The sequence below is a fragment of the Hyla sarda genome, chromosome 7, assembly GCF_029499605.1.
Source record: "Hyla sarda isolate aHylSar1 chromosome 7, aHylSar1.hap1, whole genome shotgun sequence".
NCBI lineage: Eukaryota > Metazoa > Chordata > Amphibia > Anura > Hylidae > Hyla > Hyla sarda.
Genome location: NC_079195.1, coordinates 187,299,509 through 187,312,464, shown reverse-complemented (window position 1 = coordinate 187,312,464; position 12,956 = coordinate 187,299,509). Strand labels below are relative to the sequence as shown.

The following is a 12,956-nucleotide window of genomic DNA, read 5'->3' as shown; positions in this document are numbered from 1 at the left end:
TATGCATATACATGGGTGGTCCCCGCTTGTGAAGATCCCCGCAGGTATATGTGCCAGAGACAGGTATATTCGCCATATCAAAGCATGATTATTAACCCATTCAAGTGCTCACTCAAAGCACATATATCACTGCAGGGAAAATCGCAAACCAAAAGAAATGGGGTGGGGGGGTATCCCACATATAAGCATTATTTTGATATATGGGAGAATTAAAATGTATTAAAAGATCTGATATCAACAATATTTGAAGCCTAAAATAGACTGTATGCCTTGGAGACCAAAAATTTCAATAATGCAGGATGACATCTTGTCTTTTATTCATTCCTGCTGGAAACCTGGTCCCCAATTTGAGTATCCAAAAGACCTCTCGGTCTGGCAGTTTTTGTTTGTGATCACCACCACGTATAGGAGCACTGACCCGTTTGTTGCCCTGGACCGAAATGTTGGAAGAGCTACCTTGATGATGGTCAGCACATTGCTTGCTGACCATGGACATGTGTCGGGAACCAAAATGTGGGATGTCAGACAAATGCTTCTGAACCCTCACCTTTAAGGCATTCATTGTACATCCCACATACTGGACATTACATCCCTGACACGTGACCATGTATACAACAAATGTGGTATTGCAGTTAATATACTGCTGAATTTTAAAACTGCCACCATTGGCAGTAGAAATTAACTCCGTGCTACTATTCATAACAGAACAGAAAATGCATTTGCGATGTCCACATTTGTGGGATCCTGGACATGTAAGCCAGTCAGGTTTAGATCAGGTCTGGCTAGTAAAAAAAAAAAACTGGGTGAAACAATACTGGCAATGGTGGCAGCCTTTCTTGATACACAGCAAACGCCATTACGAAATACATAGGAATATGCAGGATCCCCACTAATCATGGGGATATACTTTAAAATAATCCTACATATGGCTGGAAAATCCTTGCTGTATTGTGTAGAGAATACTAAAGGCTGATCTCAATGCCGCCTTTGTGAAGAGTTTCCCATGGTCATTTATCCACCCCACGTGATAAATTTGCCAGTGGAGGAGATGGTGCCGAAACTGTTCTCGTGATGAGGACTTAGAGATCGGGGCTATTGACTCTGTTTTGTGGATCGGGTGATTCAAATAGCCAAAAAAAAACGACCACTGGGAACTCTTCTCAAAGGCGGCATGAGGTCTAAATAGTCTGGCAATGGAGATAGCCTTTAGTATTCTCTACACAATACAGCGAGGAATTTCCAGCCATATGTAGGATTATTTTAAAGTATATCCCCATGATTAGTGGGGATCCTGCATATTCCAATGTATTTCGTAATGGCGTTCGCTGTGTATCAAGAAAGGCTGCCACCATTGCCAGTATTGTTTCACCCAGTTTTTTTTTTTACTAGCCAGACCAGATCTAAACCTGACTGGCTTACATGTCCAGGATCCCACAAATGTGGACATCGCAAATGCATTTGCTGTTCTGTTATGAATAGTAGCACGGAGTTAATTTCTACTGCCAATGGTGGCAGATTTAAAATTCAACAGTATATTAACTGCAATACCACATTTGTTGTATACATGGTCACGTGTCAGGAATGTAATGTCCAGTATGTGGAATGTATGACGAATGCCTTAAAGGTGAGGGTTCGGAAGTATTTGTCTGACATCCCACATTTTGGTTCCCGACACGTGTCCATGGTCAGTAAGCATTGTGCTGACCATCATCAAGCTAGTTTTTCCAACATTTCGGCCCAGGGCATTGAACGGGTCAGTGCTCCTATACGTGGTGGTGATCACAAAAAAAAACTGCTAGGCCGAGAGATCTCTTGGATACTCAAATTGGGGACCAGGTTTCCAGCAGGAATGAATACAAGACAAGATGTCACCTTGCATTATTGAAATTTTTGGTCTCCAAGGCATACAGTCTATTTTAGGCTACAAATATAGTCGATATCAGATCTTTATATTTTAATTCCCCCATATATCAAAACAATGCTTATATGTGGATAACCCACCACCACATTTCTTTTGGTTTGCGATCTTCCCTGCAGTGATATATGTGCACTTGAATGGGTTAATAATCATGCTTTGATATGGAGAATATACCTGTCTCTGGCATATATACCTGCGGGGATCTTCACAAGTGGGGACCACCCAATGTAAATGCATATTACATCAATTTTTTATGATAATCCAGTTCTAGATAGTGCTTGTCTTGCTCTTTGCATATGTACAGAACATGTTTTGTCTTGCTGATGTGTACCCTATGGGTTAATATATATTTTTGGTTCACCTGTGCATAAGCATCACAGGTTCTGCACATATAACTATGTTTTTTTTATATTTTTGATACTTTTTTCTGTACTTTGATGAAATGTAACACAAATAATAATATATACTATATATTTTTTTCACCATATATATATATAAGTTCTTGACATTAAGTGTTTTGAAGATTATCTTTCCATAGTAATCTCCCACCTTTTTTCATTTTCATGTTATATATTCATATATGTATTTTTATATAGTTTTTTGCATATAAATATTTAATAATATAAATGTGCAGTATAATGTGCCACGTATTTTGACGCTAATACTGTTATTTGATGCACTGGTGGTGAATATCATATGTGTATCCCCGTCTGTCTAGTGGGAGTGTCTCGCCCTCACCTGTCCTGGCATTTCACCTGACGGTGGGTAGAGCTCTCCCCCTACATAGAGGATGTGGACTCTTGGGTTTGTGTAGTACGACTAAGGCAGCTACGCCTGCCGAAACGCGTCTCTTCTTGGTTCGTGCATGCTGTGTTACATGTTCCTGATAATGATGATAATCTAATAAAAAGCAGCGTACTTATTCCATGGACGTTGTGCTGGATATTCCTTGTGCTTTTATGTTAGTTACTATTGGAACTGTAGAGTGTAAAGTAGAGTAAGTTGTAAGTATACTGCACCACCTGTCTCGATCTGTTCTCTTCTGATGTTCTCCATGAAAACCGTGTATAGCTACTCTCTCACTGGCCTAGGTAATACTACCTTGCCACCCCCTGTGCAGTGCCCTCATCTGCTGGCAGTCCCCATTACAAAGTATTTGATGTGGAGCTACATAGTAAACATTTTAATTCTCTTTTAATCCCCTGCTAGTTCCGGCTTAAAAAAATGTACTAAGGGGTACTTCAGATGAAAAACAGCTGCTGTATTCTCCAAAGAATGTTGAGTTGTTCTTTTCAGTCTGATCACAGTGCTCTCTGCTGACACCTCTGTCCGTGTAAGGAACTGTCCAGAGCAGGAGCAAATCCCCATAGCAAACTCCTCCTGCTCTGGACAGTTCCTGACATGGACAGAGGCAGGTATGGCAGGTAAGTACCAAAATCACCTTATGTTGGATAACCCCTTTAAGGGCCTAATATTCCGGCTAAAGTGTTCAGTAGTGTTAATGTCCAAGGATCCCGATCGCTCTAGCTGCCCATGTACATCAGCCTGTATTAACATTCCTGATGTGTAGCGGTTACTTCCACTCCAGGCTCTAGCTCCATGTCTGGAGCCTGTAAAAGTTGTATTTGTTTTCCTAAATATAGAGGTGGTGCTCAGATTAAGAGAAACTAAATAGACTATCTTAGCTTAACAGATGTTGAAAGGTGAAAACCACTAATGGCAGATAATACTTTGCACATTGACAGTGTGACTTTGCTTTTAACATACTGTGCATGACATGTAAATCAGGGTTCTTATGCTGCTTCCTTTCCAGTACAGGTTGTCCCATTAGTAAAAATGTTGCCCATACTATATGTCTTATTAAGGTAGGGTTACACACAGCGCAGCGTTTTTCCTCCATTTATATTTTAGTGACTGTTTTGCACAATTTTGTTGGTCCTTCTCTTTATTTATTTTCGTGTAGTATTATACTTTCTAATAGTAAAGCCAAAAACTTTAATAATTTTGCCATGACAGCCTAAAAACTTCCCTATAGTCCCTAACGAGTAAAAGTTTTGGCTTGTGCATATTACTTTGTTACTGCTAGAGAGCCCAGAATGTGAGAACCTGTCTGCCGTAGGAACTGGTGGTGGCAGTGTTTGTATGGGGGCGTTTGGACTGTTATTGGGGGTGCATGGAACTCATTTGGAGCCTATTGTGTGAGAAAATGAGTACAGAAGCAGAGAAACCCTTTACAGTCACATCCCAAGGTCACGTATGCAGGGAAGACCAGCAAGGGTCAGGACACGTGGACCTATGAGCAGTGGTTCATGACAAAATTTGTGGAATGTGTTTCAGGGTGTATGAATTGTTCTGGGGTGTAATTTATGCTCATTTTTGCAACCTGAATGGGAAGAGAGAGCAGGATTGCATGAGTGAAGCTAGATTAACCCCTTGAAGTCAAACTACGTTTATGTGCTAGAGAAACGTGGATATGATGTACATATGTACCATGTAATACCGGATTTCTCCTAATGGGTGCTGCTAATATTAGTTAATCGTCAGGGCTTTTAGCTGCCAGAGCCAATGTGATCATCTGATCAACAGCAGGTCCTTAGTTAGAATCCAGGTAGCTGTCCAGAGACAACACCATTAAAGAGAACCTGTGGACAGTATTAGAAAAATCAGGTTCTTATGTAGCCTTTGGTATCCTGATTCATCACTGTTTTTATTTTGTTGCTAAGCTCCCCCATTCCCGAGATGAATGAACTTTTCTATTTGGTTGACTATCAATACTTTTTCCACAATATTTAGGTGTGTGGGTGTAAACTAAAAAAAATTAAAATAAAAAAATATATATACAAGTGGTCCCGCAACATACGATGGTAATCCGTTCCAAATGGATGATCGTTTGTTGAAACCATTGTATGTTGAGGGATCCCTGCAGTGTAAAGTATAGGACAGCGGTCTACAACCTGCGGACCTCCAGATGTTGCAAAACTACAACACCCAGCATGCTGGGAGTTGTAGTTTTTCAACATCTGGAGGTCCGCAGGTTGAAGACCACTGGTATTGGAGGTTATCCTCACGTGTCCCCTCACGTGTATCCTCAAGTGATCATCAGCGGACCACACGGGGGACCGTAAACGGCTATCCGGTGACAGCTGAATCAGTCTGCGATGCCGGATAGCCGTTTATGCGATGGCCCCGACATACAAAAGCATTGTATGTTGATTCTGCCTCTGAGAGGCCATCGTATGTTGAAATGATCGTATGTCGGGGCCATCGTAGGTCAGGGGTCACTGTATATATATATATATATATATATATATATCCAAAAAGAATATTTGCAGCACTACTTATCACAGTCCATGAATGGTGCCAGCATCCCAGACCCGATCAAAGTTTATACTAAATATCCAACATGATGGTGCAGCACTCCAAATATAGTGAAAAATGTAATATATTTATTCTCACATCACAACGTTTCTGTCAATCACAGGATCATTTTCAAGCGATATATATATTAACTTGACATATATAAATATATACTTCACAAAGGTCAATACATACTGCAGATTATCAATCTATTTGGATTCTACATACAAAGCAAATCCAATTAAAGGGGTACTCCGCCCCTAGACATCTTATCCCCTATCCAAAGAATAGGGGATAAGTTGCCAGATTAGGGGGTCAAGCTGCTGGGACCCCTCGTGATCTGTGGGCCAGCATCGCTGCGTTCTGAACACAGAAGCCTGGGCCGTCAAGCCCCCTCCCATAGACTTGAATTGAGGGGGCGTGACATGACGTTACAAACACGGAAGTCACTCGTTTCTGTTTTCCGAACGCCGTGATGATAGCCCGGAGATCCAGGGGGGTCCCAGTGTCCGGACCCCCGCAATCTGACATCTTATCCCCTATCCTTTGGATAGGGGAAAAGATGTCATGGGGTGGAGAATAACAACTCTTTTTTGAAAATGTAAATATATTTAAAGAGGTAAAACTTAATACCAGTCGACAGACTATCTCAAGGAATCCCACAGACTTTGAATGGAGGTTCAGTTGCCACTCCAAACAAATGGGACCCCCCATCTCATGATTTCCGAGGATCTCAAACATCACTGATTTTATTATCTGTTCTGTTGATTATGGGAAACCGTTAACTCTGGTAGTCTTTTGCAATTTAGTAAATAGTTTTTATGACTTAATCACTTGTTTTGGTCCTCCCCCTATTATTGTCATGGGTAGGCGGATGCAGAGGGAGACAGACGCTATTTGTCACACAAAATGTTTGTGTAGGAGGCCCTCACAATGACGTCACTTGATTGGTTCAAAGAGAACAAATCCTGCATGAAGATCATCACATTTATATCAGATAGAAAACTAGTCATCGTGAGAATAAGGACTTTTATCATTTCTGTATTTTGACTTTTCTTTAAAAGACCACCAAAAATGAAAGTTCCATCTTTGACTCATGGTGGATGTACAGCGGTCACCTATGACCTTTCCAATCTTTTCGCTATGTTTTGCATCAGTGGTCTTAAACTGTGGCCCTCCAGATGTTGCAAAACTTCAACTTCCAGCATGCCCAGACAGCCGTTGGCTGTCTGGGCATGCTGGGAGTTGAAGTTTTGCAACATCTGGAGGGCCACAGTTTGAGACCACTGCTTTACATTGTAAAATACAGTATAGTAAAAATCTGTTAAATTGTCAATAAGCAAATAAGCTACCACTGACCTCTTTTTATCTATTCCTCTTTTCACAGCAGGACCCCAAGCTTGATCGCTATACTAAGTTATGACAAATAAAATAATAACAGATCTATCAATAGCAGCTTTTTAATTGTTTCTTAATAGCACCAGGGTTTATTTCTATATTGTTCAGATTATAAATTTACTCATTTGTCATAAATTGAGCATTTTTCTTGTGTTGACTGTATAGTAATTGTTAAATAGGGGTTTCAAGACCTTAAAGGAGTAGTCCAGTAGTGAAAAAGTGGTGAACAACTTATCCCCTATCCTAAGGATAGGGGATAAGTTGCAGATTGCGAGGGTCCGACCGCTGGGGCCCCCTGCGATCTCCTGTACGGAGCCCCGACAGTCCGCACGAAGGGGGCGTGTCGACCCCGCACAAAGCGGCGGCCGACACGCCCCCTCAATACAACTCTATGGCAGAGCTGGAGTGCTGCCTTCGGCAATCTCCGGCTCTGCCATAGCGATGTATTGAGGGGGCGTGTCAGCCGCCGCTTCGTGCAGGGGTCGACACCCGCTATCTGGCCGGAGAGCCGGGGCCCCGTACAGAGAGATCGCAGGGGGCCCCAGCGGTCGGACCCCCTGCGATCTCAAACTTATTCCCTATCCTTAGGATAGGGGATACGATTTTCACCACTGGACTACCCCTTTAAAGGGAATGTACCACCTACATTTTTTTTTTACTGATCAGAAAAATGTTCTTTTTTTTTTCTAATCTGTTTAAATTTTTTATTGTCATTTTTTGCTTCATTATGCTTTACTGCAGGACCCATGAACCATAAACCACTACTGACAGGACCTGTACCATTAAGATGAATTGGAAACCTTTCCAGAGGTCATTCTACAGGAGGGCTGATCTCTGTTGTGGATGGGGGTGGATGCAGTGTTATCTACATACAGTTTCTTGAAAAGAAAGGCATTACTGGGAATGAATCTGTACAGAGCAGGAAGTTTCAGATTAGTTTTAAATCTACAGGGTGGGCCATTTATATGGATACACCTTAATAAGATGGGAATGGTTGGTGATATTAACTTCCTGTTTGTGGCACATTAGTATTTGTGAGGGGGGAAACTTTTCAAGATGGGTGGTGACCATGGCGGACATTTTGAAGTCGGACATTTTGAATCCAACTTTTGTTTTTTCAATAGGAAGAGGGTCATGTGACATCAAACTTATTGGGAATTTCACAAGAAAAACAATGATGTGCTTGGTTTTAATGTAACTTTATTCTTTCATGATCTATTTACAAGTTTCTGACCACTTATAAAATGTGTTCAATGTGCTGCCCATTGTGTTGGATTGTCAATGCAACCCTCTTCTCCCACTCTTCACACACCGATAGCAACACCGCAGGAGAAATGCTAGCACAGGCTTCCAGTATCCGGAGTTTCAGGTGCTGCACATCTCGTAACTTTACAGCATAGACAATTGCCTTCAGATGACCCCAAAGATAAAAGTCTAAGGGGGTCAGATCGGGAGACCTTGGGGGCCATTCAACTGGCCCACGACGACCAATCTACTTTCCAGGAAACTGTTCATCTAGGAATGCTCGGACCTGACACCCATAATGTGGCGGTGCACCATCTTGCTGGAAAAACTCAGGGAACGTGCCAGCTTCAGTGCATAAAGAGGGAAACACATCATCATGTAGCAATTTCACATAGCCAGTGGCCTTGAGGTTTCCATTGATGAAGAATGGACCCACTATCTTTGTACCCCATATACCACACCATACCATCAATTTTTGTGTTCCAACAGACTTGGAGGGATCTATCCAATGTGGGTTAGTGTCAGACCAATAGCGGTGGTTTTGTTTGTTAACTTCACCCTTCACATAAAAGTTTGCCTCATCACTGAACAAAATCTTCTGCGTAAACTGAGGGCCCTGTTCCAATTTTTGTTTTGCCCATTCTGCAGCACCTGAAACTACAGATACTGGAAGCCTGTGCTAGCATTTCTCCTGCGGTGTTGCTATCAGTGTGTGAAGAGTGAGAGAAGAGGGTTGCATTGGCAATCCATCACAATGGGCAGCACATTGAACACATTTTATAAGTGGTCAGAAACTTGTAAATAACTCATGAAAGAATAAAGTTACATTAAAACCAAGCACACCATTGTTTTTCTTGTGAAATTCCCAATGAGTTTGATGTGTCACATGACCCTCTTCCTATTGAAAAAACAAAAGTTGGATTCAAAATGGCCGACTTCCAAATGGCCACCATGGTCATTACCCATCTTGAATATTTCCCCCCCCCCTCACATATACTAATGTGCCACAAACAGGAAGTTAATATCACCAACCATTCCCATTTTATTAAGGTGTATCCATATAAATGGCCCACCCTGTAGTGGCCAGAATGGAAACTACAAGATTTTAGGATTATTATAAAATAGCAAAATGTAAAATTATAAAAACAAATCACCAAAAATTTGGTAGCATGAAAGCCGAATTTAAACAATGTAATTTTCTGATGACACATTCCCTTTAATATTGATGGCCTATCCTTAAAGGGGTGTTTTGACTTAAAATTACTTATCCCCTTATCCTGTGGATGTGTCAAATCATGGAGGCTCCCAGTCCCACATGGAGTTGCCTAAGAGAGCTTGATACAGTACTAAACTCTCTTCGGCAGCTCACATATGCGCAACTCACTGCTCTATTCATAACAAAGACCCGGAGCCTCATTCTGGAGATTGCAGGGGGTTTGACCACTGGGACCTCTGCAATCTGACACTTATCCCCTCAGGCAAGAGCATTGGCCTCATCAATGTCTACCAGGCACAGAACTGTACAATTTGTACTGGCCTGGAACTACAACTTACAATTTAAGTAAATGGGATTAATGGGGTACTCCCATGGAATTATTATAAAAAATTTTTTTTTTAATCAACTGGTGCCAGAAAGTTAAACAGATTTGTAAATTACTTCTATTAAAAAAATCTTAACCCTTCCAGTACTTATTAACTGCTGAATACTACAGAGGAAATGGTTTACTTTTTGGAACACAGAACTCTCTGCTGACATCATGAGCACAGTGCTCTCTGCTGACATCTGTCCATTTTAGGAACTGTCCAGAGCAACATATGTTTGTTATGGGTATTTTCTCCTACTCTGGACAGTTCTTAAAATGGACAGAGATGTTAGCAGAGAGCACTGTGGTCATGATGTCAGCAGAGAGCTCTGTGTTCCAAAAAGAAAACCATTTCCTCTGTAGTATTCAGCAGCTAATAAGTACTGGAAGGATTAAGATTTTTTTAATAGAAGTAATTTACAAATCTGTTAAACTTTCTGGCACCAGTTGATTTAAAAAAAAAAAAAAAAAAAAAAAAGTTTTTCACGGGAGTACCCATTTAAGCTACAGGCACAGTCTCTTTAATCAGCTGATCATTGAGAAGTGCCAAGAGTTGGGCCCCACCAATCTCATGTTGATAAAGCCTAACTCTTGTCATCCCACTAATAAGTCATCAATATAAAAGTCCTGGAAAACCAATGTATAAGATATTAGACTTATAGGACAACTGAAGCTCTTTTTCTTATCAGATATTTCATAGCAATGAAATTTAGTATCTCCTGTACAAATAATAAAGGGATGACCACGGAGCACATAAGGCCCAATTATCCCGATGTGTTGGTCGGTAAGAACTTTCGTTCCTCTTATATCCATTGGCTTTATGTTTTAAATATATTAACTTCTGGACAGAAAAAAGTATAACCAATACATGTAACCTCACAAAATAATTTCCCGTGAGAATATATTTTTAATATTAATACTGATATACATATGTTAAAGTCTATTTATCGCAAGTCTGAATTTTTGTCATTTTTTCTAACACATGACTTAAATACGGCACCGGTAATGATGCTGCAGACTCTCCTGACAATTGCTACAAGTCACAATTCTAATTTTATTGTCATTTTTTCACAGCAGGAGATGACATTTGATTTATTTGCATCTACAACAGCTGAGACCTCTATGTCTCGCCCTTAATTTTACATTCTAAATTTAGAAGATGTCAACTCTTCTTGAGACCAAAGCTATTACAATCATTATTATCCTTGTTATTATTACTGTATAATTTTTGTATTAATTATGATTGTTCTAAAATTTAACGCCTTGCCAACTAGAGCTACAACCCAACACGTTTCCCCCTGCTGCACTGGGACCCCACGCAATTACACAGTTTGATAATGCCCAAATGCCAATTAAGGTTCTTAATCCAGTCACCCGGATAAAAACCATTACATCTGACAGAAACCACATAGTGACATGACAGAGATCTTCCTAAAACAAATAATCTCACATCATTAATGCACGTATTAAACCCTGTCCACCAAACCTATGGAGACTGTAAGAATTCACACCCGCCCAAAGTCCCCCCTTAAGCTAGAGGGTCTCTTTGTTGTGAATCCTAATTATGCATAAATTTATCATGGCACAGAATAGCTTTCTTTATACACTGTCTGCCTTGGAAACACACAGAGAGCCGCTAGCGTGTACCCACCACAATATTAACTATTTCATGCATAGATGGAGTTGAAATGAATGGTATTTGATGTATATCATCACATGCACATCTATTGAGCAATGTTAACAAACCGCATTCTGCATTAGAGAACAGGGATAAGGCAGTGTAATAGGTTGATATGTAGTACAGTATAATTGCTATGTCAAGGAAATTTGGTTTGGGGGTTCTGTTGACTCTGCAATCTCCATTATGGAGCAATGCCAACAAGTCAGACGCAATGGAAAAATTGGACTGAAAAGACTGACGGAAGGGCAGGAGAGATGAACACCTAATGGGAAGAAATGTGGATGCGGATGATCTAGAGGAAAGCAGAATGTGGAAGATGGAGGACTGTACAGCTAATGAAGGATAGTTTTGTCAAGGGAGGTTAAAATAACCCATGGAGACAGACAGGTGAACATGCCTATGATGGACTCACCAAACATCTGAATATGTCCTTTGGTGATAGGATTGAAGCTGCCGCAGGACAGCAGGATAACGTGGGTCTTAGTAGTTTCAGCCATGCTGGAAGGTACAGAGGAGCAGGTAGATGATGGGTGGGTGAGAAAGAGGGGTAGTCTGTGGGTGGGGGCAGATTGTGAGTTTGGATAAGGGATTTCTCTAGGTGGGTGGGTATTCTTCGCCTCTGCAGAGAAAGGAGATGAGACTGGCTGCTGAAGTCTCAGAGGAACAAATGCAATAGGCAGCACGTCACTACTCTGCTTCCCTCCCCCTCCTTCACTGTTCTCTCTCTATAGCCTTCCCCCTTTTAACTACTAAGCAACCACATAGCCACCTGATTTATCCTACTGGATGGATGAAAAAACAAACAAAACAAAAGTAGCACTTTATTGCAATGTAATGACATGGTGAAAAAAGTAAACCATAAAAAGGTATGTTGCCAGAAATATCTGTTAGAATACTACGGTATGGAAATTGCTATTACTATTATTATATGAAGCAACAAAGAAGCATTGTCATCTATTGTGTTTATTATTTTACAGCACAGGCTTGCAAAGAATAAAACATTTGTTAATACATAGTAAACATAAATTATTATTAAAGAGTGTTTTAAGGAGTTGTCCAGTTTATAAAACCCATTTCCATACATCCTATTACAGAATTCAAGAGAGAGTCAATAGAGAGAAGTCCTTTGCTCAGCATTTGTATCTACTGGCCACAGAAATGGGGGCCTACAAAGAGCATCTCTCTATCTCTGGGGGACCTGACCTGTCCGGTTTTGCATGGACAACCCATTGATGTGAATTAACATAGTGTAATGCTTTATTTCCCCTGTATTGGTACTGCAGGAAAACTGAACAATTAAGGTGCCTATTAGGGATCGACCGATATCGTTTTTTTAGGGCCAATACGATAATCGGTGGAGGTTAGGACCAATAGCCGATAACGTATATCGATATTTCGGTATAAGTTATCGGCCATTTATCCCCCCGCGACACCGCTGCAGATCATTGATTTAATTCAAAGCGGGCGCTTTAAATCAATGCACTGCAGTGGCTTTTGCGGTTCCATAGGCCACCGCCGCCAACCGCTTCTCTCCCCCTGCCTGTCTGGGGGTCCTGAGACCTATCACCGCCACCGCCGCACCACGACCGCACCCGCGACAGCCCCCCCGACCCGCCGCGACTGACCCCCCGCACCGGCCCCATTGCCTCCCCCATCCCCGGTTTTAGAATTACCTGTTCCCAGGGTCCACTCCACATCTGGCTCCGGTGGCGTCCTCCTGAGCTGTCACTGTGCACACTGACGGTGACGTCACGTCGCGCACGTCACTCGTCAT

At 41.4% G+C, this 12,956-nt stretch overlaps 1 protein-coding gene across 1 annotated transcript in view; it reads right to left on the bottom strand.

Moving 5' to 3' along the window:
• Positions 1–11,844, bottom strand: part of NMNAT2 (nicotinamide nucleotide adenylyltransferase 2) — a 74,037-nt gene extending 62,193 nt beyond the window's left edge. Inside the window, exon 1 of the mRNA XM_056531875.1 lies at positions 11,595–11,844. Coding sequence (XP_056387850.1) covers positions 11,595–11,679 — 85 coding nt within the window. The 5' untranslated portion in view covers positions 11,680–11,844. The remainder of the gene's footprint in view (positions 1–11,594) is intronic.
• Positions 11,845–12,956: the final 1,112 nt, after the last annotated feature.